This window comes from Stegostoma tigrinum, chromosome 18 (genome assembly GCF_030684315.1).
Source record: "Stegostoma tigrinum isolate sSteTig4 chromosome 18, sSteTig4.hap1, whole genome shotgun sequence".
Taxonomy (NCBI): domain Eukaryota; kingdom Metazoa; phylum Chordata; class Chondrichthyes; order Orectolobiformes; family Stegostomatidae; genus Stegostoma; species Stegostoma tigrinum.
The window spans coordinates 2,864,517-2,891,674 of record NC_081371.1 but is presented as its reverse complement, the minus strand read 5'-3'; the positions used below and the strand labels follow the sequence as shown (position 1 = coordinate 2,891,674).

The 27,158-nt window shown below is 44.8% G+C and overlaps 1 protein-coding gene across 1 annotated transcript in view; it reads right to left on the bottom strand.

The window, feature by feature from the left end:
* The window catches only part of tmem178bb (transmembrane protein 178Bb), a 304,690-nt gene that overhangs the window by 240,262 nt on the left and 37,270 nt on the right, over positions 1-27,158 (bottom strand). The window contains exon 2 of the mRNA XM_048549058.2: positions 11,947-12,060. Within this exon, the coding sequence (XP_048405015.1) occupies positions 11,947-12,060 (114 nt within the window). The remainder of the gene's footprint in view (positions 1-11,946; positions 12,061-27,158) is intronic.

Sequence of the window (27,158 nt, the reverse complement as noted above, 5' to 3'; positions counted from 1 at the left end):
AATGCAGTGGAAGGTGCTGTATAGAGTCACCACTCTCCGGCTCAATCTTAAAACACAGAAAAATAAACCAAAACATAGAAATGTAAAGGCAGTAAAATAAGGAAAGAAACTTCAACTTTACAGTCCTTGTCGTTAAAGTGCTTAGCCATCGGCCTGGTGTGGCCAGCCAGTAAAGAGAGGAAAAACAAATGGGAAAAGGGGAAAAATAAGGGAACGTCAAAGAGACAGAAGACACATAAACTGTCCTTGAATTTAGTGCTGCCTCATTCAGAATCAGGTATTGGACAATCAATATCTCTGACATTCCCCTTCATATCTGTCAGCCAGGGCTCCCTGATTAACCAAGTTAACAGCCCCAAAAAGGGAACTCATATTCTATGAAGACCATCTGGCTGACTTTGTTACAATGACTATAATACATTACACCAGATCAAGTATAAAGATTAACTGCATCTGTAAACCACTTGGATAAAATATTTTAAAAACTCTGACGGTCTGAATATTGTCTATTGGGGGAAAAAGAAACCCTTAGAATTAAGATTGGCAGGGAAGCAGTGATGTAGTGGTAGAAATAATCCAGAGCAATGGATTGATGTGGTGGAGACACAGGTTCGAATCCTACCGCGGTGGGTTATGCAATTGGATTTCAATAAAAATCTGGAACTTAAAACAAGTCTAAAGGCGATCTTTAATCATCTAAATGTTGATTGTTGGAACCCCCTCCCCACCACTACATCCCCCAAATCTGGTTCACTCTTGTCCTTCAGTTAGGAAATCTGTCCTCCTTACCCTGTCTGGCCTAGATCCACAACAATGTGGCAATGAATGTTGGCCTAGCCAATGATGACCAGATTCCATGAATGAAGGAAGCCACAGCTAAATGCATTAACCAGGTCTACGGGAATAATGTTCAAGTTAAATAAAGAAGGCCAGCAAATGTTCAAGAAGTCCTGCAATTTTCAGTTGACTAAAATCTGAACTATATCAATACTATGTGGAGCAAAACATTTTCATTCACTGCCTTGCTAGTTAGAGTTAACACTCTAGCACCTCAATTCTGTCTCTGTCCCTGTCTCTCTCCCTGTGGGGCTTGCCAAATCTGTAGAGTATTTTGGGCATATTCTGATTTTATTTCAGGTTTCCAGCATCCATTGTATTTTTGATTTGGTTTAGTCTAACGCTGGGTCCTACATTTGAGGAAGGCCTTTGAATGGATATGGAAAACATTATCAGCAATGGCTCTGTGGACAAAGGCCTTTTTTATGAGGATGCTGAGAGGGGGAGGGGAACAAGCTGAGAGAAAATGGGTGAGTGGCCTCTTGCTGAGTAGTCAGCATGATTCCAGCCAATCCTGGCTTGTTTCTGTATCTTTCCCACCTGAGCAACAGGGGACAGGGAATGGGAATAGTCAAATCCTGCAATGGTATCAGTTGTATATGGCATGATTCACAGCAACAGTAAAGTTCAGCAATGAATGCCTGGCAATTGTACGGGCGGTAATTAAATGCAGCAACTGAGACTGTAGTGAGTTACTCATAAGAGTGAAGTTTGATGCTGATCTGTGGGAATGGGTTTCCATTTCCATTCTGCCTTGAAATGGTGAGGGAAAGCTGGTGGGCGGTTCTGAACTGCTGATAGCTTTCACCGCCAATGTGACCGCGTTGGCCTCCTTGATACCTTAAAGGAATAAAAATCTTGCGTTTCCAAGTCCCAGCCAATACTGTACATTCACTTTTGGTACGTGGGGCACACAATTTGGGCGCAACTCGATCCCATGAGCAGCATCGAGATCACAGTCGGTTTTGGTGATGTTAGGGAAATGTTGGTCAGGACACAAGGGGGAAGCCAGCCCCTCTTCTTCCGCTCTCTCCTCAGCCCAATATAACATCCCACCCGAAAGTCAAGGCCTGGAATTGTCCAGCATTCCCTCTATCCTATCCTTTGTGCTTTGAAGGTTCTGAGAACATCCTTGCACCCACGTTGCTTTGACTTAGAGGCCAGCATGCTAGCCATGGCACATGGCAGCTACTTAAGGGCAACTTTCTGCTATGCACCGTTCCAGGAAACACCGTAAGACTGAGGAGTAGATGAAGGCCACTCAGCCCCTTAGCCTACTCCTACATTTGATATGATCATGGCTGATCTCATCTCGGCCTCAACTCTTCTTTCCCTGCCCACTGCCGATAATCTCTTAACCCATTACTAATTAAAATCTGTCTTCCCCTTGAATTTACTCAATGTTACGCTGTCTACTGTATTCCTGGGAGAGTGAGTTCCACAGATTCACAACTCTCCGAATGAAGTGATTTCTCCCCACTGTTGCTTTAAATTGACTTAAACTTAAAACTGTGACTGTGCCCCACATAAGCCTCTACTTGGTCAATCCTTCTCAGCATCGTATCCACGTCAATGCGAAAAACTCTCATTCTTCTAAAACTCTAGCGAATATGGGCCTGAATCTCTCCTCACAAGACAAGCCTCTCATCTCTGGAATTAATCCAGAGAACTGTGTGCGGACTGCCTTCACGGAAGGTGACTGATGTGTGTGGATTTAAGCACAAAGGCTGGCAAGAGCTAATAGATATGCCAGGATCTGCCTCATGTTGTTGGAAGGTTTCCTGCGCTCTAAGGTTGCCTATAATAGGGATGTCACAACCTCTGAGGTACACTTCCGAGGACACTTGAGGGCTGGCATGAGCCGGGATCAGATACCCGTGAGATGTCACATCAGCAAACGGCAGCGGAAGGCCTGCGCAGATGTGATGGCAGCTGGTCGATACTGGCATCAGCGAACCAGTCAGCACACAGCTGCCAACATGCTGCGCTGCATTCAATTTCACGCTGCGACCGTGACCTGGCCGATCATTCTCCGTCTGACAACTAAACGCGATACATTTAACGCTGGCTGCTAGGTCTGAACTAATCTCGTTCTCGCCGAGAGATCAGGGTCGGCTGGACACTGGGCAACATGAGCCTGTTGCCAAATTTTTGATCACTCATACTCCATGAACCTCACTGATCCCCAGTCAGTGCAGGGGAAACAACACGAATTTAAACGGGCAACTTTATTGTCGTCAAAAGTCTCTGGGGCTTTCATGGGAGACAACTGGAGGGGTGCTCTCAGAGGGCTGGTGGAGATTGGAGAGGTAGGGAGGAGGAAAGAGGCCATGGAGGCAGTGAGCAGAGAGGTTTTAAAATTCAGGTAATCCTAGAACTGTTCGCTGCAACATGCTTCCACCTGAGGTCTTTCTACCAAAATGCAATGGGGGTCCATTCAGTTATCAGTACTCCCCTCGGTGCCTCAGATACATGTACACAGTATCGTGCATTAGTAAGAAATGCCCTCAGGCTTATTGCAATTTCACAGCAAGTCAAGCCCCAACGTTGTTTGTGCTCCAAGTGCATAGATGGTACAGAACAAACGGCTTCGATTCCTGCATGTGTGCATGAAGGTGGGTTTTTATGAATAATGTACATTTTTGCAACTAAAAATAAACATGCTTCTTAATCATACAATCCCTACAGTGCGGAAACAGGCCACCCGGCCCATTGAGTCTACCCCAATCCTCTGAAGAGAATCCCAGCCAGATCCACCCCGCTGTCCCTGTAACCCTGCATTTCCCATGGCTAATCCACCTAACCTACCCATCCTTGAAAACTATGGGCAATTTAGCATGGCCAATCCACACATCTTTGGTAGGATAAGAGGTCAGCACAACATCGTGGGCCGAAGGGCCTGTAACTGTGCTGTACTGTTCTATGTTCTTTGGGCTGTGGCAGGAAACTGGAGCACCCGCAGGAAACCCTCACAGACACGAGGAGAATGTGCAAAAGTGCACACACCAAGTCGCCAAGGGGTGGGATCGAACCTGGCTCCCTGGCGCTGTGAGGCAGCGGTGCTAACCACTGAGCCACCATAACACCCCTTAATGTCTTTTAAGGCAGAAGGTGAGAAAGGGACAATTATGCTGCCCATGCTGCAGAAAAGACCAAGCAACCCGCATTCAGTAAGACCCCTCTCTCCCACCGAAAGCTGGGGTCAGCGCAGGCCACTAGACTGAGTGCTCAGTGCCGTCCTAACCTGCCAGGCCCCTGCTAGTGAAACACTGACGGATATGGTAACAACATAGTGACAAAGGGCCAAGAATCTGCTCCCTCAGATGGAAGGGAGCTGTTCAGGTGGATGCCATCTTGTGTCCCTGACAGAGTGGCAAAGCAAGGGAGACAGAGAGAGAGCAAGGCACAGTGCCACAGAAAACAGGTAATCCCGGACGAGATACACTCTCAAATGCACAAATTCACTCTGCAATTAAATTCAGCCACGGCTTTACGCTGTAAGAGTCCACTCAATATTTAATGGCAGCATGGTTTCTGATGAAAGGGAAAGGTCACGCAGTTTAAAATGGCACTGCTTGATATCAAGGTCTCCCACCAGGTTTATGATGAGACAAATATAACAAACCTTAAACCGTTTCTGCATTCCCCAGCCCCATAAATACTCAGACTTACAAACTCACAATCAGAAAAACACACACACACACATACACGAACACATGCACACATACATATGCATGCGCGCAGGCACACACACACAGCCACATACACACGCGCGTGAGCACACACATGTGCACTTGCACATGCATGCACACACACACACGTACGCATGCACACATGCAGGCACACACACGCACCCACACACATACACACATAAACACAAACACACACAGACACACACATACATATGCATGCACACTCATGAACACACACACCCATGCACACGCACGTGCACGTGCACACACACACACACACAGACACAGACACACACACACACACACACACACACACACACACACACGTGCACTGACACCATCAGGACCAGAAGATGCTGGAACAGCTCAGCAAATCTGGCAGCATCTGGGAAGAAAAATCAAAGTTAACTTTTCGGGTCTGGTGACCACTAGTGGACTGGGTCTATTTCTAAGGAAAGGTCACCAAAACTGAAACATTAACTCTGATTCTTCCTCACCTGTTGAACTTTTCCAGCAGCTTCTGTTCTTGTTTCTGATTTACAGCATCTGCAGTTCTTTCGGTTTTTATACAATTGTATATATTCTGCCTTGCTAAAACACTTCAAACTGTGCAGCAGAGGAGTGAAGGGGTTCTGAATGATTACAGCGACATGAGTACTGTAGGCTCAACATGTTCCAAATCATTTTTCTTCACCCTCATTGCTCCAAGTTAGATCTTACTGCTGTCGGCAAATAACACTCCATGCTAGTGTTTTGAAGAAATGAACACAGAGAGCAGAAATGAAACCATATCTGATCATTCTTAGGCGGCTCTGCCCTCACTGAACAGCTGTGCAGCAAATTAAATGCTCTTCTTGGGTTTTTTTTATGTATCAAGAGGCCCTCAAATCCCGTCGTACCTCGACAGGCAATTTTTAATTCCTTCATTTGGATCACAAACTGAAAAGGAGTGTCTCAAAGCAGATCTGAGACCTGCCAGTGCTGCAGTGTTTAAAGAGAGAATTAATTCCATCAGCAATGTGATAACAACCTGATCAACCAATTTAGCAATGCCGGTGAAGAGACAAGGACTAATCAGGACACTTAGGGATCATTTCCTTCAAATAGCAGTCATGATCACTTGAGGGGGGCTTTGGTTTAATATCAGATCAGTAGACTGTGCTTCTAACCAGGTACCACTGCCCTACTGCTACACTGGGGTCACTCATAGAAGATCACAGCATCCCTACAGTGTGGAAACAGGCCCCTTGGCCCAACAAGTCCACACTGACCCTCAGATCATCCCACCCAGACCCATCCCCTTGTAACCCACCTAATCGACACACGCCTGAACACTACGGGCAATTTAGAATGGCCAGTCCACCTAACCTACACATCTTTGGACTGTGGGAGGAAACCGGAGCACCTGGAGTTAAGCCACATAGACACGAGGAGAATGTGCAAACTCCACACACAGACAGTCGCCCGAGGGTGGAATCAAACCTGGGTTCTTGGCACTGTAAGGCTAGTCAGCACAGATTTTCTCCTCTGGCCTGCTGTTCACAGTTAGACAACTGAGAGTGTCTATCTGACTGGTTACCCTTCATCAACAGAAATTAGTTATTGTGGAAAGGTTGCAGAAAAGATTTACAAGGACATTATTGAAACTGGATGGTTTGAGTTATAAGGAGAGGCTGGGACATTTTCCCCGGAACGTTGGACTCTGAGGGATGACCCTATAGAAGTTTATAAAATCGTGAAGTGCATGGATAGGGTGAATAGCCAAGGGGTTTTCCCCCAGGGTAGGGGAGTCCAAAACTACAGGGCATAGGTTTAAGGTGAGAGGGGAAAGATTTGAAAGGGACCTAAATGGCAACTTTTACACTTAGAGGGTGGTGTGTTCATGGAATGAGCTGCCAGAAGAACTGATTGATGTGGGTACAGTTACAACATTTGAAAGATGTTGCTAGGAAAGGTTTAGAGGGATATGAGTCAACGTGGGCAAATGGGCCAAGCTGTGTTTAGGTTACCTGGTCGGCATGGATGAGTTGGGCTGAAGGGTCTGTTCCTGTGTTGTTTGACTCTTTCACTTCATGATTCTATCAGCTAAACCCAGGCCAAAGCTCGGTCCTTACCGTTTGCCTTAGCATTTCACTCACAATCCTGTTAATTCTGAGACTCCTGCTAGTTCAATTTGTTTGGGATTACACTGTCCTTGGCTTGTGTCAGCAACCACAGGTCACTCGTTCATTTTTCTTCATAAAAACTTCAATCAAAAAAAATCAATGAACTGCAGAGAACCAATAAAGTAAGTAAATGAAAAGTGGCCTGTCTGGAGAGATAGCGAGTGTGTGTTTGGTGTTAACAGGGTCATCAGTGCTGTGCACCCTTCACTGAACTCATTGGAATAATTGCTTCAAGCTCACAATAGCTTTGAAAACAGCAGCGGGGAAGGGCACAGTGCCCCGGGTTAGAAACTGAACCATTAAGACCCGAAATCAGATTGAAAGTAAGAAAGCTTCTTCAGGCATCCTTCTATCAGGTTTGACAACACACAGCCCCGGGAAGACATTTATAAAATTTATTCGAGGGATGAGGGTGTCACTTACAGAGCCAACATTTATTGTCATCAGGCTAATCTCCCGGAGGAGGTGGTGGCAAGCTGACTTTTTGAGCCGCTGCAGCCCATGTGCTGTGGGTAGACCCACAATGCCCTCAGGGAGGGAATTCCAGGATTTTGACCCAGCGACAATGAAGGTATGGTGAGGTATTTCCGAGTCAGGGTGGTGAGTGGTTTGGACGTAACTTGCAGGTGCCGATGTATCTGCTGCCCTTGTCCTTCTAGATGGAAGTGGTCATGGGTTTGGAAGCTGCTGTCTAAGGAGCCTTGGCGAGTCGCTGCATCTTGTAGATGTTACATACTCCTGCTCCTGGGTGTTGGTGCTGCAATAAATGATGTTGAAGCTCATGGGAGCAATGCCAATCAAGCGGCTGCTTTGTCCTGGATGGTACCAAGCTTCTTGAGCATTGTTGGGGCTGCACCCATCCACGTAAGTGGGGAGTATTCCATCACACTCCTGGCTTGAGCCTTGTAGATTTTGGACAGGCTTAGGGGTGTCAGGAAGTGTGTTAGACTGAATGTAAGTATGTGAGCATAAGGCTCCTGGATGACCAGAAGATATACTGTAATGACGCTGGAACAGCAATGAGAAGGCACAGAGTTAATGTCCTGGAAACACTGTTTCTAACCATAAAATCACTAATTGTAGAATTTAAATTCCACACATAAATCTGAAATGTAAAGCTACTCGTAACAGTGACCATGGATTGTTGTGAGAACCCATCTGGTCCACTAACATTCTTCAGGGGAGGAAATCTGCCACCCTTATCTAGTCTGGCCTACATGTATCTCCAGACCCTCTGCAATGCAGTTGACTCTTAACTGCCCTCTGAAATGGTCTGGAAGCCATTGAACTCAATAAAAATCTGGGATGGGCCACATATTCCGACCTTACCAGTAATTCCCTGATCCCATTAAAATATCCATTTAAAACAAGATTTGATACAAGATTGGAGACAGATTTTTAGAATTTATTGAGGGTGTGAGATGGGACAGCAGCCAAGAGGAACGCTTAAATCAATAGATGGTGCTGTTATCCAGAAGGACAGTAAGATGGATGTGGGTTCCTCTTGTAGCTGGAGAGAGGGTAAGGCAGTGGTTGATGATCTTGGAGAACTTAGGTTCAAAGGAGACCAGGAGATCTGACTTCATACGACAAACTCAGGTGAACAGCTAGGATGTGGTAATGGGAACTGCAGATGCAGGAGAATCCAAGATAACAAAGTGTAAAGCTGGATGAACACAGCAGACCAAGCAGCATCTCAGGAGCACAAAAGCTCTCTGATGAAGGGTCTAGACCCGAAACGTCAGCTTTTGTGCTCCTGAGATGCTGCTTGGCCTGCTGTGTTCATCCAGCTTCACACTTTGTTAGCTAGGATGTGGGTTTGGTGACTGGGCGACAGTAGTGGTATCAGTCTCACATCAAACAGGAGCAAAACAGTCGGAGATTTTAACTTGCAGTCAAAATCTGTTTGGGGTTAAAATCAGGCCCGGGCTGTTAACACAGACAAGTGTAAAACAAGGAGATGGAAAAGCAAGTTGGATGAGGGGGGAGTTGGGCAGGATGGAGCCAGACACTCTCAGAATACATGGGAAAGCTGGCGGGGTCTTTTTATCACCATTAGTGGGGATGGCCAAGGTAACGGGTATGGGAGTGGGCAGTAAAATCTTTGTTTCCACAGGAGATAGCTAGGCCCTTGCAAACCCCTGCCCTCCCCACCACCCCAATCCCACACCCCAGACCACATGGGAATCCAAGATAACAAAGTGTGGAGCTGGATGAACACAGCAGGCCAAGCAGCATCTCAGGAGCACAAAAGCTGACGTTTCAGGCCTAGACCCTTCATCAGAGAGGTCTCTCTGATGAAGGGTCGAGGCCCAAAACGTCAGCTTTTGTGCTCCTGAGACGCTGCTTGGCCTGCTGTGTTCATCCAGTTTCACACTTTGTTATCTTGAATTCTCCAGCATCTGCAGTTCCCATTATCACATAGGAAACCATTTGGACAGGGTCTTATTCTGCCCCTGGTTCAGGAAAGCATGTAACCGCCCCTGCCATTAATGTTTCTACCCTCTCAGCTGCTGCTCCAGTTGTGGGGGATTTACCTCTGTTTTGATGATGTTTGAAGCATTTCCCACTGTTGCTGGTTTTGTACCTTAGAACTGAGACAGGAGCAGGTTCTTTAACTAATGCCACTTCTCCACTGTGCGTATTTTATCCAGGATGGTGGAATGGCCAATTGCTAAGAACTCATACTGTTTCAGGTCCAGTATTAAGAACAATCTGTTCCTTTCCTACCCTGAAGGGCATTTGTGAACCAAATGTTTTGTTTTTGAAAAAACAATTTTTAGAAACAACAACTGACAGGGTTTACATGGTCACTATTAAACAAGCTCTCTATTTCAGAATTTTATTGAATTCAAATTACATTACCTGCCAAGGTGGAATTCAAACACATGTCTCCGGGACATTTTACTTCGGATTGTGCCTTGCTGGTGCAGTGACATTAAGATTATGTCATGTACAGACACCTTTAAAAATACTGAACACCCACGCACATCTGCTCCAACATATGTGCACATGCACACATGCATGTTCATACATGCGCACACAAATGTGCACACACATAGGCATACACTCACACTCAGACATGCACACACGTACAAACTCAGACACACACTTACAGAGGCACAGACATACACACACACAGACACACACACTCAGAGAGACACACACTCTCATTCTGAGAGAGAGACGCACACAAGCACACACACACACATACACACAGACACACACACACACACACACACACACACACACACACACAGTCACTCACTTAGACTCAACAAGACACTCACGCATACAGACACACACTCTCACGTACTTACACACACAGACACACACTCACAGAGACACAGGCACACACACACACGGGCACACTCACAGACACACACCACACACTCATATACATAAACACACTCAGCCACGCTGATACATTCACTCACAGAGACACACACAGACACACTTTCACAGAGACACAGGCACACAGAGGTCTGAAGAGAGACAAAAGACTCTGTAGGCTATTAGCTTTAAAATGTACTAAGTATATTTCAGGTAGATTCTTGGTTGATGTTGCTGTTAAGGGTAATGGGGTACAGACAGGAATTTCCAGTTAACGCCATAATTAAACCAGCCATCATCTATTGACCAGTGGAGCAGGCTTCAGGAGCTGAATGGTCAACTCCAGCTCAGACCTCTTATGTTCTGTACTCACGTTGTAAAGATGAATGTTTCTCAGAAGATATTGTAAAAGTCTGTCTCTCTTTCGCTCTCTGAACAGGAAATTGGTGTCAGGGGGCTGTGTGAAGGACAAATGGAAGTTCCTCGCCAACCTAGACTTTTCACATTTCATTTATTTCGTATTCACTTCATTACTTTTGTCAAATGGGCAAAAGCACCTCATTAATAATCTGACTGGCTCATGTGAGTTTCTTTGCTAGTAAGAGTCAAGCATCTGTGATGGGTCTTAACCAAGGGCTGCCATTGGGAAGTTCACAGAATGTCTAAGCGCTGGGGAAGCATAAATTCCAAGTATTAGAGATGGACAGTCTAGTAATCAGATGACTAACCAATCAGTTATTAGTAAGTGAACTAAAACACTGAGAAAAACATATCTGCTGCTTAGCTCCTACCACCTGGTAATGAAGTGTCAGGATTCTGAGGGCTTTCTTCAGCAGATAAAAATGGGTTTTGCAGTACTACTAGAGATAATGGGAACTGCAGATGCTGGAGAATTCCAAGATAACAAAATGTGAGGGTGGATGAACACAGCAGGCCAAGCAGCATCTCAGGAGCACAAAAGCTGACGTTTCGGGCCTAGGCCAGTACTACTACGTTTGTTCACCTCACGTAGATTTAGGCTTTACTCTGCTGGATATTGATATGCAGAAGAAACACACACCAATTCCATTCAGTATTTTGCTTCCAGTTGTCTTTCATTGGCTCAGCCTTTTGTCTAAAACACCTCACCCCCGACCCCACTCTCTCTGACCTACCCTCCCCACACTAGCTGTCCATCCAGCCCTACCTCCTCATAGAGCTATACCCTCCGTCTTAAAGCCCCAACAGCCTCAGACCAGGGACTGGGAAGAAAGACACTGGCATCTTTTGAGAAAGAAGAACAGAAATTGATGGAAAAACTCAGCAGGCCTGGCAGCGCCTGTGGAGAGAATCAGAGTTAACGTTTCGGGTCCAATGGCCTTATTTCGGAAGTCATAAGGGTTACTGGAACCCGAAATGTTAACTCTGATTTCTCTCCACAGATGCTCTGATTTCTTTCTATTGATGCTACCAGACCTGCTGAGCTTTTCCATCAATTTCTGTTTCCATTTCAGATTTACAGGCATCCGCAGTTCTTTCGGGTTTTGTTTAGCGTGTTTCTAGAGTTTGGTTATCAGGAATGTGGAGTCATCATGTGCAATCCCACCAATTTGTAGCCATCCCCTGTGGCATATAATTGAAGGGAAGCATCACCCACGGGCAGGGTACTGCGCACGATGGCGCTGGTTTCCAAACTGTATAAGCATCCCTAATTCTCAGCAGTAGGTCCCTGGGCCCACATTTTCAACACCACCACAGCACAGGGTGATCAATCACATGCTCACCCTCATTGTCCTTCCCTCCAACAACACCCGAACCAAGCCTCAGAGGCCATCAGCCAGCCACCACTAGGTGGCACTGCCCAGCATGGCCATTGACTCACCTGGCCCTTTGAAGAGAAGGGTTAACAGACAGAGAGAGAGAGAGAGAGAGAGACTTACGCAGGGAGTGCCACTCGTCTTGCCGAATGGTTTTCGTGATGTTGTATGAAAGATTTTTCGGAAGGATTGCTGAGGAGTAGTGATATTTGATTGGTGTACACCTGTTTATCACACCTGAGGGCAGAAAATATAAAAAGTGTTAGGTACATTTGACAAACACTTTGCACATCACATCTTCCCCCGCAGTCCACCCACTCCCTTACTGTGAAGCTGCTTTCTCTGCATCTCTCTTTGGCTCTCTCTCGCTCTTCATCATTCTCTTTTCCCCCAATTCTCTCACTGTCTCTCCATGTCTCACTCTCTTCCCCACTTTAAATGTTTCTCTTCGCAAAGTCTTCCTCTCAAACTCTGTCACCCAAACTCACCCTTTCCCTCACATCTCTCTCTCTCTGTCTGTCATTCATTCTCTCCCACATTGTCTCTGTCTGGTCCATCCTACCATTTTTGCTGGTCACATTTCTAATTAAAGCTGTTCTGGGATGTAAGGCAAACACTGTTACTGGACCAAAGCAGTGAGTGCAATGGATTGCTGGGATCCAGCAGCCAGACACTGTCTCTTCAATGGGAACACCGCGCACACATAAACAAAGTCTACGTCCAACTTCCACCAAAGTTACCAGGATAAATAAATCATTCCCAATGCAATTGTTTATGCTGCCAACTCTTGCCCCCCTATGTTAAGGCCTAACTGGTGCAAAAAAACAACTATTTTCCTCCCCCCACTTTGTGTGTGTTACCCTTGACAGCTGCTCCACTGTGGGAGGCCTTGCGGTCAAGCCATCCTTGCTTAATGTCTTCATGTTCTACAAGGGACTGGATAACAGCCAGGGGTCTGGGAGCGAAGGGGACTGGAGGGGGATAGGGAACTGGGCAGTGGGTGGGTTTGGGGATGCATGGGGTACCCACGGAGAAGATTTCTCCAGTGGAAAAGCACTGAAGGTACTTGCTGCTCCAACTAAAGCCGGTCAAGTTTGAAGTGATGCCACAGTCTCTTATTCACACACATTGATGGCTAACAATGGGGAGTGCCCTTGAGTTGAGTGGCCCCTAGAGACCTGAGGAGATCATTTTCCATATAGGACAGGGAGGGGAGGGTACGCCTACAATAAGAGGAAGGAGAGAAAGGTCTATTCTGGGCACTCTATGTCACGTTCCTATTGTGAAACCCATTGGATTTCCACTGTATTTATCATTGGGGGTATGCAGGTCACAGAAACATTGAAAATAGCAGCAGGAGGGGGCCATTCTAGCCCAACCAATCCTTACTGCACCATTCAACCTGATTATGGCTGGTCCTTTCTCTGCCATTCTCTGCCCATACCTCTTGATACCCTTAGCCTCCAGGAATCTATCCATTTCTTAAATCTATTCAGTGACTTGGAAACCACAGCCTTTGGTCATAGAGAATTCCACCACCCTCTGAGCAAAGAAATGTCTTAGTCTGAGATCACCTACCATGTATCTGGAGTCCATGACCCCTCGTTCTAGAACCCCCCCCCTAACTGAGCAAATGGGTGGTGGCCTTATCCCCTGCATCCACTGTGTCCAGCCCTTACAGAATTGTCTTCTTTTCGATTAGCTCCTCTCTCTCAGTCTCCCAAATTCCAGTCAATACTGGCCTAGTCATGGAATTATAGAATCTCTACAGTGCGGAAGCAGACCGTTTGGCCCATCAAATCCACACTGGCTCTCTGAAGACCATCCCAGGCAGACCTACACCCCCACCCTTTCCCTGTAACCCTGTATTTGCCACAGCTAACCCACCCAGCCTGCACATCCCTGGACACTATGGCAATGTACCATGGCCAATCCACCTAACCTACACATCTCTGGACATTAATGGTCTAATCTCTCCCACAGGAAACCTGCCATCCCAGGAATTGGTCTGATAAACCTTTGCTGCATTTATTCTCAGGCAAATAGATCCATTCTTAAGTAAGGAGGCCAAAAGGGCACACTCCGTTCCAGAGAAGCCTATACAGCTGCAGATAGACATTCCTGCTCCTATACTCAAATCCTCTTGCATTGAAAGTCAACATCCTTAATAACTTACTTCACATGTGCTTGCTTTCAGCGGCTGGTGTATAAGGGCACTCAGGTCTCGTTGTACAACACCATTTCCCAATCTGTCAACACTTAAATGGTACTTTGCTATTCTGTTTTTCCTTTCAAAGTGGATAATTTCACACGTACCCACATTATACTGCATCTGCCATTCAACGTTTCACTCACTCAACTTGTCTCAATCATTCTGAAGCCTCTTCACATCCTCCTCACTACTCACATTCCCACTGCCATCTAGTTTTCCATTGTCAATAAATCTAGAAATACAACACTGAATTCCTTCATCCAATTCATTGATATGTATTGTGTATATCAGAGGGCTAATAACTGACCACTGATCATCACCTTCCACTCTGAAAATGACCCATTTTAGTCTTCTCCCTGTGGTCTATCTGCTGCCCAATTCTCTGTCCATGCCAGTGTATGCCAATCCCCAGTGTTTTCAGTATTGTACACTGAACTCTTATGTGGGATTTTATCTAAGGTTTCTGAATCGCCAAATACATCACACCCACCGGTTCTCCCCAATTCATACTATAAGTTACGTCCTGGGAACAGAAAAACTCCAGTAAATTTGTCAAACATGATTTTTATTCCACATTGACTCTGCATTGGTGTTCCAAAGTTTCATATGATCATATCCTTTATAATGGACTCCCTATTTCTGATGTTAAACTAAATGAGCTATAATTCCTGGTAGTTCTTCCTCCCTCCGTTTTGAATTATTTGTCACCTCTCAATCTGCCAGGACTGCTCCAGATTCTACAGCTTTCTCGAAGATGACAACCCAGGGTGATACCCGAAACGTTGACTGCTCCTTTCCTCCAGATGCTTCCTGGCTTGCTGGGTTCTTCCAGCCTCCTGTTTGTCTCCCAGTAACTATTCCCATTGGGAATGGAGGTGATCGGAACCTGGGGATTTAGTTGCTTTCAGTCCCATTAATTCTGCAGCGCAATTCTTTTTTAACTACTACAAATCTCTTTCAGTTCTTATAATCCCTGGGCATGAGGAGTTGAAATCCCAGTTGTTGTGGTTTGAGAAGTTGAAGTTAGCGTTTTTAAAATATAGAAACAGGAATCTAGTCTCAGTAAACATGATATTGAGGTTGTCAGATTGCTGAAGGGATTTCTTGGATTCATCCAGCTTCACACTTTGTTACGCTGAAGGGATGCAACTGGTTTGTTTTTCTTTGTCCACCCATGGGATGTTGGCACCATTGGTCGTTCCCATATTTATTGCCCATCGCCACTTGCCCCTTGAGAAGGTGGTGGTCAGCTGCCTTCTTGAGCTGCTGCAGTCCACCTGCTGGAGACTGACCCACAATGCCCTGGGAGAGGGAATTCTGGGACTTTGACCCAGCGACAGTGAAGGGACGGCGATATATTTCCAAGTCGGGATGGTGAGGGGCTTGGAGGAGAACCTGCAGGTGGTGCTGTTTCCCTTAGCTGCTGCACTTGTCCCTCTAAATGGGAGAGGTCATGAGTCTGGAAGGAGCTGTGAATTTTGGTGAATTTCTGCAGTGCATCTTGTAGATAGTACACACTGCTGCTACTGAGTGTCAGTTGTGGAGGGAGCAAACGCTTGTGGATTTGGTGCCAATCAAGCGGCTGCTTTGCCCTGGATGGTGTCTAGCTTCTTGAGTGATGTTGGGGCTGCACTCATCCAGGCAAGTGGGGAGTAGTCCATCACACTCCTGGCTGTGCCTTGTAGGTGGTGGACAGGCTTTGGGGAGTCAGGATGTTAGTTACTCACCACAGTATTCCTAGCCCCTGACCTGCTCCTGCAGCCACTGTGTTCATGTGGTGAGTCCTGCACAGTTTCTGGTCAATGGTCAACCCAGGAGATTAATAGTGGGGTATTCAGCGATGGTAATGACATAGACTGCCAAGGAGTGGTGGTTAGATTGTCTTTTATTGGAGATTAACATTGCCTGGCATTTGTTGGCGTGAATGTTACTTGCCACTTTGTCAGCCCAAACCTAGATATTGTCCAGTTCTTTTTGCATTTGAACATGGATTGCTTCAGATTCTGAGGAGTTGTGAACGGAGCTGAAAATTGTGCAATCATCCCCATTTCTGACCTTATGATGGTGGGGCGGTCATTGATGAAGTAGCTGAGGATGGTTGGACCTAGGACACTTCCCTGAGGAACTCCTGCAGAAATGTTCTGGAGCTGAGACGACTGACCTCCAACAACCACCACATTCTTCCTGTGTGTCAGGTATGACCCCAACCACCGAAGTGTTCACCCCCTGATACCCATTGATTACAGTTTTGCTTGAACTCCTTGATGCCACACTCGGTCAAATGAGACCTTGATGTTGAGGCTGTTAGTCTCACCTCACCACCAGAACTCAGCTTTTTTGTCTGTGTTTGAATCAAGGCTGATTTTGATTTTCTTCCACTTCCTCAGCCCCCTACCCTCCCTGTACATGACTCCATTCCATAGTCACCTGGTTGTCTCATTTCCTGCCTCTGGAATGATGTAGACAGAAATCCAATGTCAACCAGAAGTCACACCATTACAGTAGTATGGGAATGCCAAGTCTTCCACATTACCCACATTCCAAGAATCAATTAGCAATAAATTGGATAGATGATCTACTCCAATAGAATACTGCCCATGCACTCATGTACGGTCAAGTCAGGCTGCTATGAGACAAATACAGCAGTTCATAGAGAAACACACACACAACAAAGACATATTCAAAGTAACTATGCACAGCCATGTGAATACACATCAAGACATTTATTATCACAGACCCACACACACACAAATAAAGATAGGGGAGGCAATGGCCTGGTGGTATTATCAGTGGGCTGCTAAACCAGACACCTAGGAAATGTTCTGGAGACCCATTTTCGAATCCCACAATGACAGAGGAGTTTGAATTCAATCAATATCCGGACCTAAGAGTCTAATGATGACCACAAAACCACCATCGATTGTTGGGGAAAACCCTATCTGGTTCAATAATGACTTCGGGAACGAAATCTGCCAGTCTGTACCCACATGAGATTCCAGACCCCCAGCAATGTGGTTGACTCTTAACTGTCCTCTGGGCAATTAGGGATGGGCAATAAATGCCACCTGGGCAGAGATGTCCTCATCTTGTGAGTGATTAAAGGAAAAAAAGACGTATTTACACACAGACATGCAAACCAACATGCGTGTGCAACATACTCAAAGCAATAGGCACAGACATATAGACTGTTCAATTAAGACACAGACATATAACACCCACGTTCACAGGCACATTTGCCCAGGCAGGCAAATCATATGCCACAGACCTATAAACACAAAGACTGACCTCTACACAAACACACACTCACATATACACAAACTATCACACACAGGAGGATATAAAAAGGTCAGGTAACCATAGTACTACCAAGCCATACAGCTGCTCCCTAATGAGGGAGTGGCAACGGTAGTGGCTTAACCTGAGGGTCACCAGTCCTCAGGCGAGGGGAGAGGTTGGGAAGGAGAGTCTTTCATGGTAACCTCAGCTGCTGCAGGGATTGAACCCACGCTGTTGGTGTCACTTCTGTATCACAAACTACTTTCACTTATTCACACACACACACACACACACACACACACACACACACACACACACACATTCAGTCACTCTGAGCCTCTAAAATATCACATTACACACTGGCTATCTCACTGATGCATCACCAAGAATTAAAAACCATTTCAAAGGATTCTTAGAAAAACAGGGGAATTTTGTTACAAACCAGTGCAAACATGACGTTTAATTATTTAAATAATCGTTAATTATTCATCACTTTAGTTTTTATTCAACTGCACAGCTTCTGAATTAACATGCAGTCTCCTGTTGCCTTCCTTGCCGAGCTCTCTCTGGTGGACTCATCATCCCAGCAGAAATGAGACTCTCGATACATTCTAGAAGCTTCCAACAATTGTCCTCAGATGAGCGCAGAAATCTAACAAACTCTAACTTCCCTTGGCGGCAAAACTCAAAAGGGAGCGATACATCGGAATGGGACATGATGCTCCTGCCTGACACACCAGTGCAGTGAATCTTGTGGGCTCTCTTTGTGAATGTTCCTCCCATTATTACTGGGAAGGTTAAACTAGTATCATCGAACCACACCATAAACTCTGTTTCTCTCAATCTCTCCACGCAGTCAGTTTGCAAACTCATCACGCTGTTGCCCCTGAGCTGACCTCCACACCTCACAGCCCGTCCAACAAGTGAGTCCTCAGACGTTCACCTTTCATAGAATCCTTAGTGTGGAAGCAGGCCATTCAGTCCATTGAGTCCACACCCACCTCTGAACAGCATCCCCCCAAGACCCACCCACCCCACCTATCCCCATAACCTTGCATCTCCCATGGCTGATCCATCAAGCCTGTACATCCCTGGACACTATGGGTTAACTTAGCATGGCCAATCCACTCAACCTACATATCTTTGGACTGTGGGAGGAAACCGGGGCACCCGGAGGAAACCCATACAGACACGGGGAGAATGTGCAAACTCTGCACAGACAGACACCTGAGGGTGGAATCGAACCCGGGTCCCTGGTGCTGTGAGGCAGCAGTGCTAACCTCTGAGCCACCGTGACATCCAATGCTGCACTGTGTAACAATGGCAGCTGGGCTGATGCTGGGCATCGAAATCAAAAACCATGTCTGTGCTTTCTGTCATTTCCAGACTCAACTATTCTGACGCCTGAAACACCTCCGACTTCCGCCCCACCCTCTTTGTGGATTTGAGCTCATCCAAAATTCTGCTGCCAAAATCCCAACCCACACCAGGTCTCGCTCATAGATCAGCTCTATGTTCACCTCTGAGAACTTGCTTTGGCCCTCCTGAGTCTCTGTTACTTCCTCCAAGTCAAACAGTCTCAAAGATCCCTGCGTTCTTAAAAATCAGCCTCTCTGAAGAACTTTACTCCCACTTGTGCATATACAGTCACAAGGAACGGATTATAACGATTCATATAGCAACCATTATAAACCTGCGACCACTTCCATCTTGAAGGACAAGGGCAGTAGATACATGGGAACACCACAAACTCCAAGGTCCCCTCCAAGCCACTCACCATCCTGACTTGGAAATACATCACCGTTCTTTCACTGTCGCTGGGTCAAAATCCTGAAATTTCCTCCCTGATAGCATTGGGGTTGACCCACAGCAGAAGGACTGCCGTAGTTCAAGAAGGCAGCTCACCACCACCTTCTCAGGGACAGCTATGGATGGGTAATGGGCCAGTCACATGAATTAAAGTTGCTTGGAAAAGTGTTGTTGTTTAGCATTTCAGAACTTGAGTATTGGGGAATTCTGGTGAATCTTTGGACCTGGGGAGTACTGTGTTTGGAGTAACTGTATCTATGATTTCCAAATTATTCCTGGAGGAACAGCCTATGCTTTGGGATCCAGATATGGAAGGATATTCTTTCTCAAAGCGGTTTCAGTGGCAAGACTTTACGTTTACAGAGTTGAGGTGATTCCTTAGTAGTGGAGATTCTCTAGTACACCACTAATCTGTACTGACCAAGGGGTCTCAGTTTCCATTGTGACCTCTGCGCACTCCTAGAGAGCCTCAGGGTGAACCTGAGAACTGGTTCTGCAGGACTGGAAAACACAAGGTCTCTTACATGTGGCTGAGAGACTGAGACCCTGTGGGGAACCGGTCACAGGCCATCCTGCCAGAACTGAACTGCCTTGTAGACCCAACAAACACCAACTTTCCTCACCTATCAGGCAGCGTACACATGAGTGACTGTTAACAGGGGTAAAACTGGAAACCAATTTTGTTTTGCGCGCAGCATGGTCCACAAATCGGCCAACTGTTTCAGGGGTAACATCTCCTCATGTCTCTGTGTAGCTAGTTGATGAATCTCTCAGTCTTGTTGGAATAACTAGCTAGTATCTCCTGAACAGTGAAACGGGCAGAGGAGTCTAGATAAACAGATACTGGGGCAAGCACCATTTCTTTCCCTCTCCCACTCTTCAGGTAAAACCATTTGCACTTTCCTTTCACAAGTAAGTTTTCCAATCAGCCCTCTTGCCTCACCCACTTTGTATTCCTAACCTCCTGTAGACAGCCCTGATCTCTCATATTCTGTTGTGAGATGAAAACCTTTCTCTATTTCCCTGTCCATCCTCCTCTGGATGGTCCGTGTCTCAAAAAATTACTTCTCTGGAAAGGGGGCCCAACACTGGCCAGGCTGGAGAAGGGAACTGCCTATCCTCAGTTGCCCTGAGAAGCTGATGGTGGGCTGAGTCGTTTGCCTGATGTAGGCAGCTGAGAGTCAGTCACATGGCTGTTTAACTGGAGTTACACGTAGTGCGATCCTTCCTGCAAGAACATGGGCTGCAGCGGATCGAGGAGGCAGCTGACCACCACCTTCTCAAGGGTAACTTCCCTTAAGAGGTGCACGGTGACTTAATGGTTAGTACTGCTGCCACACAGCACCAGGGACCCACGTTTGATTCCAGCCTCAGGCTCCCTCTGTCTGTGTGGGTTTCCTCTGGTGCTCTAGTTTCCTCCCACAATACAAAGATGGGCAGGTTAGGTGGATTGGCCATGCTAAATTGACCCATGGTGTCCCGGGATTTTTAGGTTAGATGGGTTAGCCTTGGGAAATATAAGGATTGAGTGGGATGTTCTTCGGCGGGTTGGTGCGGACTTGATGGGCCAAATAGCTTCTTTCCGCACTGTAGGAATTCTATAATTCTAATGTTAGTGAACCCCTCACATCTATGCAGACATTCCAAGTGCTTCAAGTCAATTTTACATGTAACAGTTTGTGCATTATAATTGCGTTTAGAAAGATTAAGAGTGATATTCTCTGGGTTGCAAGCCCCGAAACATGACTATGGCAGTATCACTCCCTGATTTAACATAAACAATTAGAGTAGCCCTAAGTTACATAGATACTCCTGAACAATCACTTTCAACGTGACTGCTCTCCGATTGTTCACTCTTTCATTAATTCCCAATCTATAACACAGGCATTTTATCTTTCAAACATTGATTCTCTAATTCTGTTGCTTAGCAACTGTCACGTGGAGTCTGTGACAACTGCTTTGAACTAATTGCTTCTCGGTCTCCCATTCGGGAAATGAGAAGGAAAGGGAATGTGTACACTGCCTTGCAATGAACTCCTTCTACACTATGGAGTTCTTTGGTCTGTATTGAAAACAGGTATAGGACAGGAAGTAGTCTCAAGAGAGGCTTGCAAATAGAATGCTCCAGTGACAAATGTCATTATAAACTTACATTTGTGCTTTTCCTGTCTGCCAAATCAAGCCTCCCACACCTAGCAGTCTGGCGAAAAAAACGTGGTTTGCTCCAGTCGCTTCTATTTGTTGCCTTTAATAGCTTGGATATGTCACTCAAACAATGCCTAATCCCTGTAAGTTCTAAAGCATACAACGTGGTTTTTAAAAATAATTCTATCACATGATATGGCATTACTTATTGTCCATTCCTAATTGCTTTTCAAACTGTGATGGTGAGCTGCCTTCTTGAACCACAGCCATTCACAGGGTGTAGAAAAACTAAGTATGTCCTTAGGGAGGCAATTCCAGGATCTTAACCCAACAATAGTGAAGGAGCAGCGATATATTTCTAAGTCAGGATGGTGACTGGATTGGGAGGGAACTTGCTGGTGGTGGCATTCCGCTGTATCTGCTGCCCCTTCACCTTCTGGATGGAAGAGGTCATATGTTTGGTAGGTGCTGTCTGAGGAGCTGTGGCAAATCACTCCAGTTCATTCCTGTAGATAGTACAAAAGGCTATCACAGTGTTGGAGTGAATGTTACCAATCAATTCCACTGCTTTGTCCTGGAAGGTGTCAAACTTCTTGAGTGTTGTTGGAGCTGCACCCATCCAGGCAATTGGGGAGTATTCCAACACACTCCTGACTTGTGCCTTGTAGATGGTAGACAGGCTTTTGGGAGTCAGGAGGTGTGTTACTTGCCATAGAATGCCATTCCACCTACACTCCACCTGCTGAAGGGGCAGCGCTCGGAAAGCTTGTGATTTCAAATAAACCAGTTGGATGATAACCTGGTGTTGTGCGATTTCCGACTTTGTCCATCCCAGTCCAACACTGGCATCTCCACATCATAGAACTCCCAGTATCTGATCTGCTCTCACAGCCACAATGTTGTGCAATTGTTCCTTGTGTTTGTACCCTTAAAGTCCCGGTATTTTTCTGGCAAACATACATAACACTCTCTCCAAGGCTCCCTAAAGCTGTAGGTGCCAAAAGCTGTAGACACAGCACTCACAAGAGCACTCACAAGAGCACTCTGACCATAACTTTCTGAGATGGTTCCTCCTGTCTCATATTCTAATCCTTGAGATAGAAAGGCCAACAATTCCATTGGCCTTTCTGGTCATTTTCCTTGGAATTCAGGGGAAGATGTGTGAGCAAGCCATCCACAAATCAGTGCCTTTAACACACCAAGGCTGCAGAGCTGTGCAAACAAATTTAAGGGGAGGATTTACACAGAGGGATCAACATTAATCTTGCTTTGAGAGATGGGAGGAGCCAAATATCCATCCCTTCCTGATAGGTAAACCCCAATATCGCCGGGATTATCATTCCAAACCTTCTTTGTCTTTTCTCCAGTTCCTCTATATCTTTTCACGATTTGGTGAACAGACCTGCACACAGCAAACACAAATATAATCTAGCCAATGTTCAAACTAGGCTTGGCATGATTTCCCTCCCTCTCGATTCCATCTTTGTAGAAACAAGAGGTCTCATCCTATGTTTGATTTGGATTGACCTTATTAATTTGTGATGCAGCTTTTTGTGATCAATGTACTCCGGGATCTGTCTGTTGCTCCACCCAACTGGACTCGTCCCTTCCAAGTAATAAGGGTCTTTACTCCTTGATTTCCAGCAAGACCTCACCCCTGGTCTGTTGAACTTCACTTGCCAGCCATTTTCCCACTCTGCAAGTTTATTAACGCCCTCCTGTCAACTTCTTTGCAGCCCTGTCCACTATTTCAACCCCATTATCAGCCAACTCTCCCTATTTATTGTCATGTGCAAATTTGGAAAGTGTATTTTTGATTCCGAAGACAAAAGCCTTAATGTTCCAGAACCTATCCTTGTGGAACGCCGCTTCCCACTCTCCACAACTCGGAATAACTGTCCTTTACTCTCACATTCAGCTTTCTGTCTTGAACCCAGCTAGCAAACCATTCTACCAGCTGTCCCCAGTTGTCTGACCCTGAGCATTAATCTGCTGTGGGTAACTTATAAAAGGCCTTTTGAAAATGCTGATACACTACCACTGCATTAATCTCGCCTGCTGCTTTGCAAGCCCCTCAAAGTATTTTATAGAAACACAAAACTGAAGAGTGCAATTAGGCCATTCAACCCTTCGAAACTGCTCTAATCTTCAAGAGGATCCTCTATCTCGATGCCATTTCTTCTTATACTTTTCAACGCATTTAGAATCTAAAAATGTATCTATCTCTATTTCATATATATTCAGTGACTTGGCCTCTATGTCCTCTGTGGTACAGAATTACACAGGCTCACTTCGCTCTGAGTGAACAAATATTCCTTATCTCAGTCCGAAATGTTCTACTTCATATCCTCAGACTGTGTATCCTGGTTCCAGAATGCGCAACCAGGGGAAACATCTTTCCTGGATCTAGTCTGTCCAGGCCTGTTAGCATTTAATGCATTGCAACCAGTTTCGTTTTCATTCTACTAATTTCTAATGAATCCAGGCCCAGTTGAATCAGTCTCCCCGAGTAAACTTTTGCTGCATTTCCTCTATTTCAAGCATATCCTTTAATATATAAAGTGTGGTCTCACCAAGGCCCTGTATAACTCACAGAATCTATACAGTGTAGGACCAGGCCAGTTGGCCCATCAAGTCCACAGTGACACTCTGAAGAGCAGTCCATCCAGACCCACACTATCCCTGTGACCCCACATTTCCCATGGCCAATCCACCATCTTTGGACTGTCGGAAGAAACCCATGGAGACAAAGAGAGAATGTACAAATTCCACAAAGACAGTCACCTAAGGGTGGAATCAAACCCAGATCCTTGGCATTGTGAGGGAGCAGTGCTAACCACTGAGCCACCGTGATGCCTTAACTACAGTATGATGTCCCTTCTTCTGAACTGAAATCCTCCTGCAATATTGGCAATATACCATCTTCCTTCCTAACTGCTTGCTGCACCTGCCTGTCTACTTTCATTGATAGGTGAAAGCGACTGATCTCTTGGTGCAACAACATTTCCCAACATATCACCATTTCAATAACACTCTTCCTTGCTGTTTTCACACCGCATGTTTAACTTCATATTTAGCACTGCAGCTGCCATGTACTTGTCCACTCACTCACCTTTGTCTTAATCAACTTGAAGCCTCTTTTCAAGCCCTCTCATGATTTGTGTTCTCAGCAAACTTGCAAATCCTGCAATTGGCTCCCTCTCCCAGGTTATTTGCTTATTTGTGAATAGCTGGAGCCCAAGCAGTGGGTGCTTATCACTAGTCACTGCCTGCCACCGAGGAACGGACCCATTTATTCATCGTCTCTGTGTCCTGAGCTGTAATTAATCAATCCTATTAGTTACAACCTTAAAATGCTCTAGTAGATTTGTTAAGCAGGATTTGCCTTTCAGAAACGCATGTTGACTTTCTGTTAATCATGTTAATGATTTTCAATGTTATATCTTTGATAATAGACTTTAACATTTTCCTCACCAGTGGTCTATAACTCTCTGTTTCATTTCTCTCCCTCCCTTTTGAAATCACGGGGTTACATTGCCTCACTCAAATCTGTAGAAACTGCTCCAGAGTCCATAGAACTTGGGAAGGTGACCATCCATCCAAACAATGCTCCCAGATGTACTTCCTTCATTAATCTGGGGTATAGATTACTAGCCCTCATGAGTTGTCAGCCTTTAACCACATTAATTTCCTCAGCACTATTTTATTATTGATACTGATTTTCTTCAATTCCATCTTTTCACTAAACACTTTGTTCCCAAACATATATGTGAGGTTCTTTGTAAAGACGGAACCAAAGTATGAGTTCAATTTTATTTTTTCGCTCCCCATTATAATTTCCTCACGTTCTGACTGTATAGGACCTACATTTATCTCTGCTAATTTATTTTTCTCTTCACATATGTACAGAAGCTTTTACAGTCAATTTTTATGTTCCCACAATTTTACTCATACTCTATTCTCCTCTTCTTGATCAAACTTTTAATCTTCTTTTGCTACATTCCTAAATGCTCCTCTTCCTCAAGCTTGTAGCTTTTTCTGGCAATTTTATATGCCTCCGCTTTGATTCTAATACTACCTTCATTCAACGTTGTTGGTCAGGCAACGATTAAATTTGTCACTTCTAGATGTTCTTCTGTTTTTTTTTGTTTCAGTGAAGATTCCATCATCTTTCCTACCATTCACATTTCGCTGACTGATTTTTAAATCCCTGGACATGCCTTGCTCCACTTCTTAAATATGAAAATTACATCAGCTTTCCACCAGTCTGCTGGCACTATGTCTTTTTCTAATGAATTATTGAATATGTGTAGTAATATCTCTGCCTTTCCATCTTAGATTGTTCCACAATCCACATGGATTAGGGCCTCTGATCTCTTTATATTAGTTTACATTTTTTTTCAATGCACCCTTTTTTGTTAATTTTTAATGTAATTATCTCAATTCTCATCTGATCATTCATTACCTCTGCACCATCTCCTTGGATCTTGTTCTACATTGTTGTTTGCCAATATCCCTGCTCATTTTATTCTTCCACATTCCATTCTTGGACCCTCAAAATCGGCTTTTCTTCGATCTATTGACCTATATTTATCATCTTAAAAGCTAATATGTTATGATTGCTACTGCTAAGGTCTTCTGTAATTTTAACTCTCCAGTCACTTTGGATCGTTTCCCATCACCAGGTTCAATGGCAAATCTTGCCTCAAGAGATTATTTACAGATTACATTCTAAAGAAGTCCTGCACAGACTCTGGGAACTCCACTCACTTATACCCTCTGTACGATCCCAACTGATGGTACTATTGGGCAAGTCAAATCCCAGAAGGAAATCTGGTTTGATAGATCAAGTGTTTAATTTGTTTTTCCTTGGTTAGTAAGTCTGGTAGGTCATCACTCAAACAAATATTCACACAAGTCAGCAGGGGTGCCTTAATGACAGAAAACAAAGTTACTACATAAAAGAACTAAAACAAAAAAAAGCTATGCACACACATAATTCTATTACATACTTTCAAGTCCTGACAAATTATACTTCTGTCTCAACTCTTTAAATTTCTACTTAACTGTGTTTTTGCTTTTGATCTTACTTGAACTGTAGAGCCAATTTTATGATTCCATGATGACATGAACCTTTCAGAATTCTCAAAGTCTGACTTCTTTTTTCCAATGCAAACGATCAATAGGTCTATCCTAAATTCTTCTGGCTTGGAAACTTCACAAACTAGAGAAAACATTTCAGCTGCCTTGACCATTTCTTTTGAACTGAACTGAACTAAAATGTGCTCAGTAAGGAACTGTTCTCTTCTCAACCGAACACTACTAAAACTCTGGTGTTTTCTGAACTAAACTAAAAGCAAACCTAACGGCTCAATGTGTTTTCACTGCCTTTCATAAACCGAAAAGTATAAACATCTTTTACCATGCAAGGCTCTCAAAAGCCTGTGTCAGATTTCTTCTTGGGCTTGGTGTTTTAGGTCACTGTTCCAGAATGACTTTCTGACCTTTTTAAAAATAGAAATACATGTACGGCTCTAACTCACAACCATATGCCTCTCTTTTGTTGAAAACAGTCTATGTTCCAAAAATGATAATATATTTTACATAAATTTCATGACAGCTTTATTACCTGCTCAATTACTAACAGGGCAGAGTAACAAATTCTGGAAAAATGTGAAGAAGATTGTGACAGAATAATAAATTCATCGACAAGTGATAAATATCACGCTTATATAATAAACCCTGCAACAATGTGATAAATACTGCAACGGTCATTAATACTGTGACAATATAACAAACACTGACAATTTGATAAATAATGTGACAGAATAACAAGCTCCCTGACAGAACCACACATTCATTTTGCATTATGAAGATAATTTCATTCATTCAC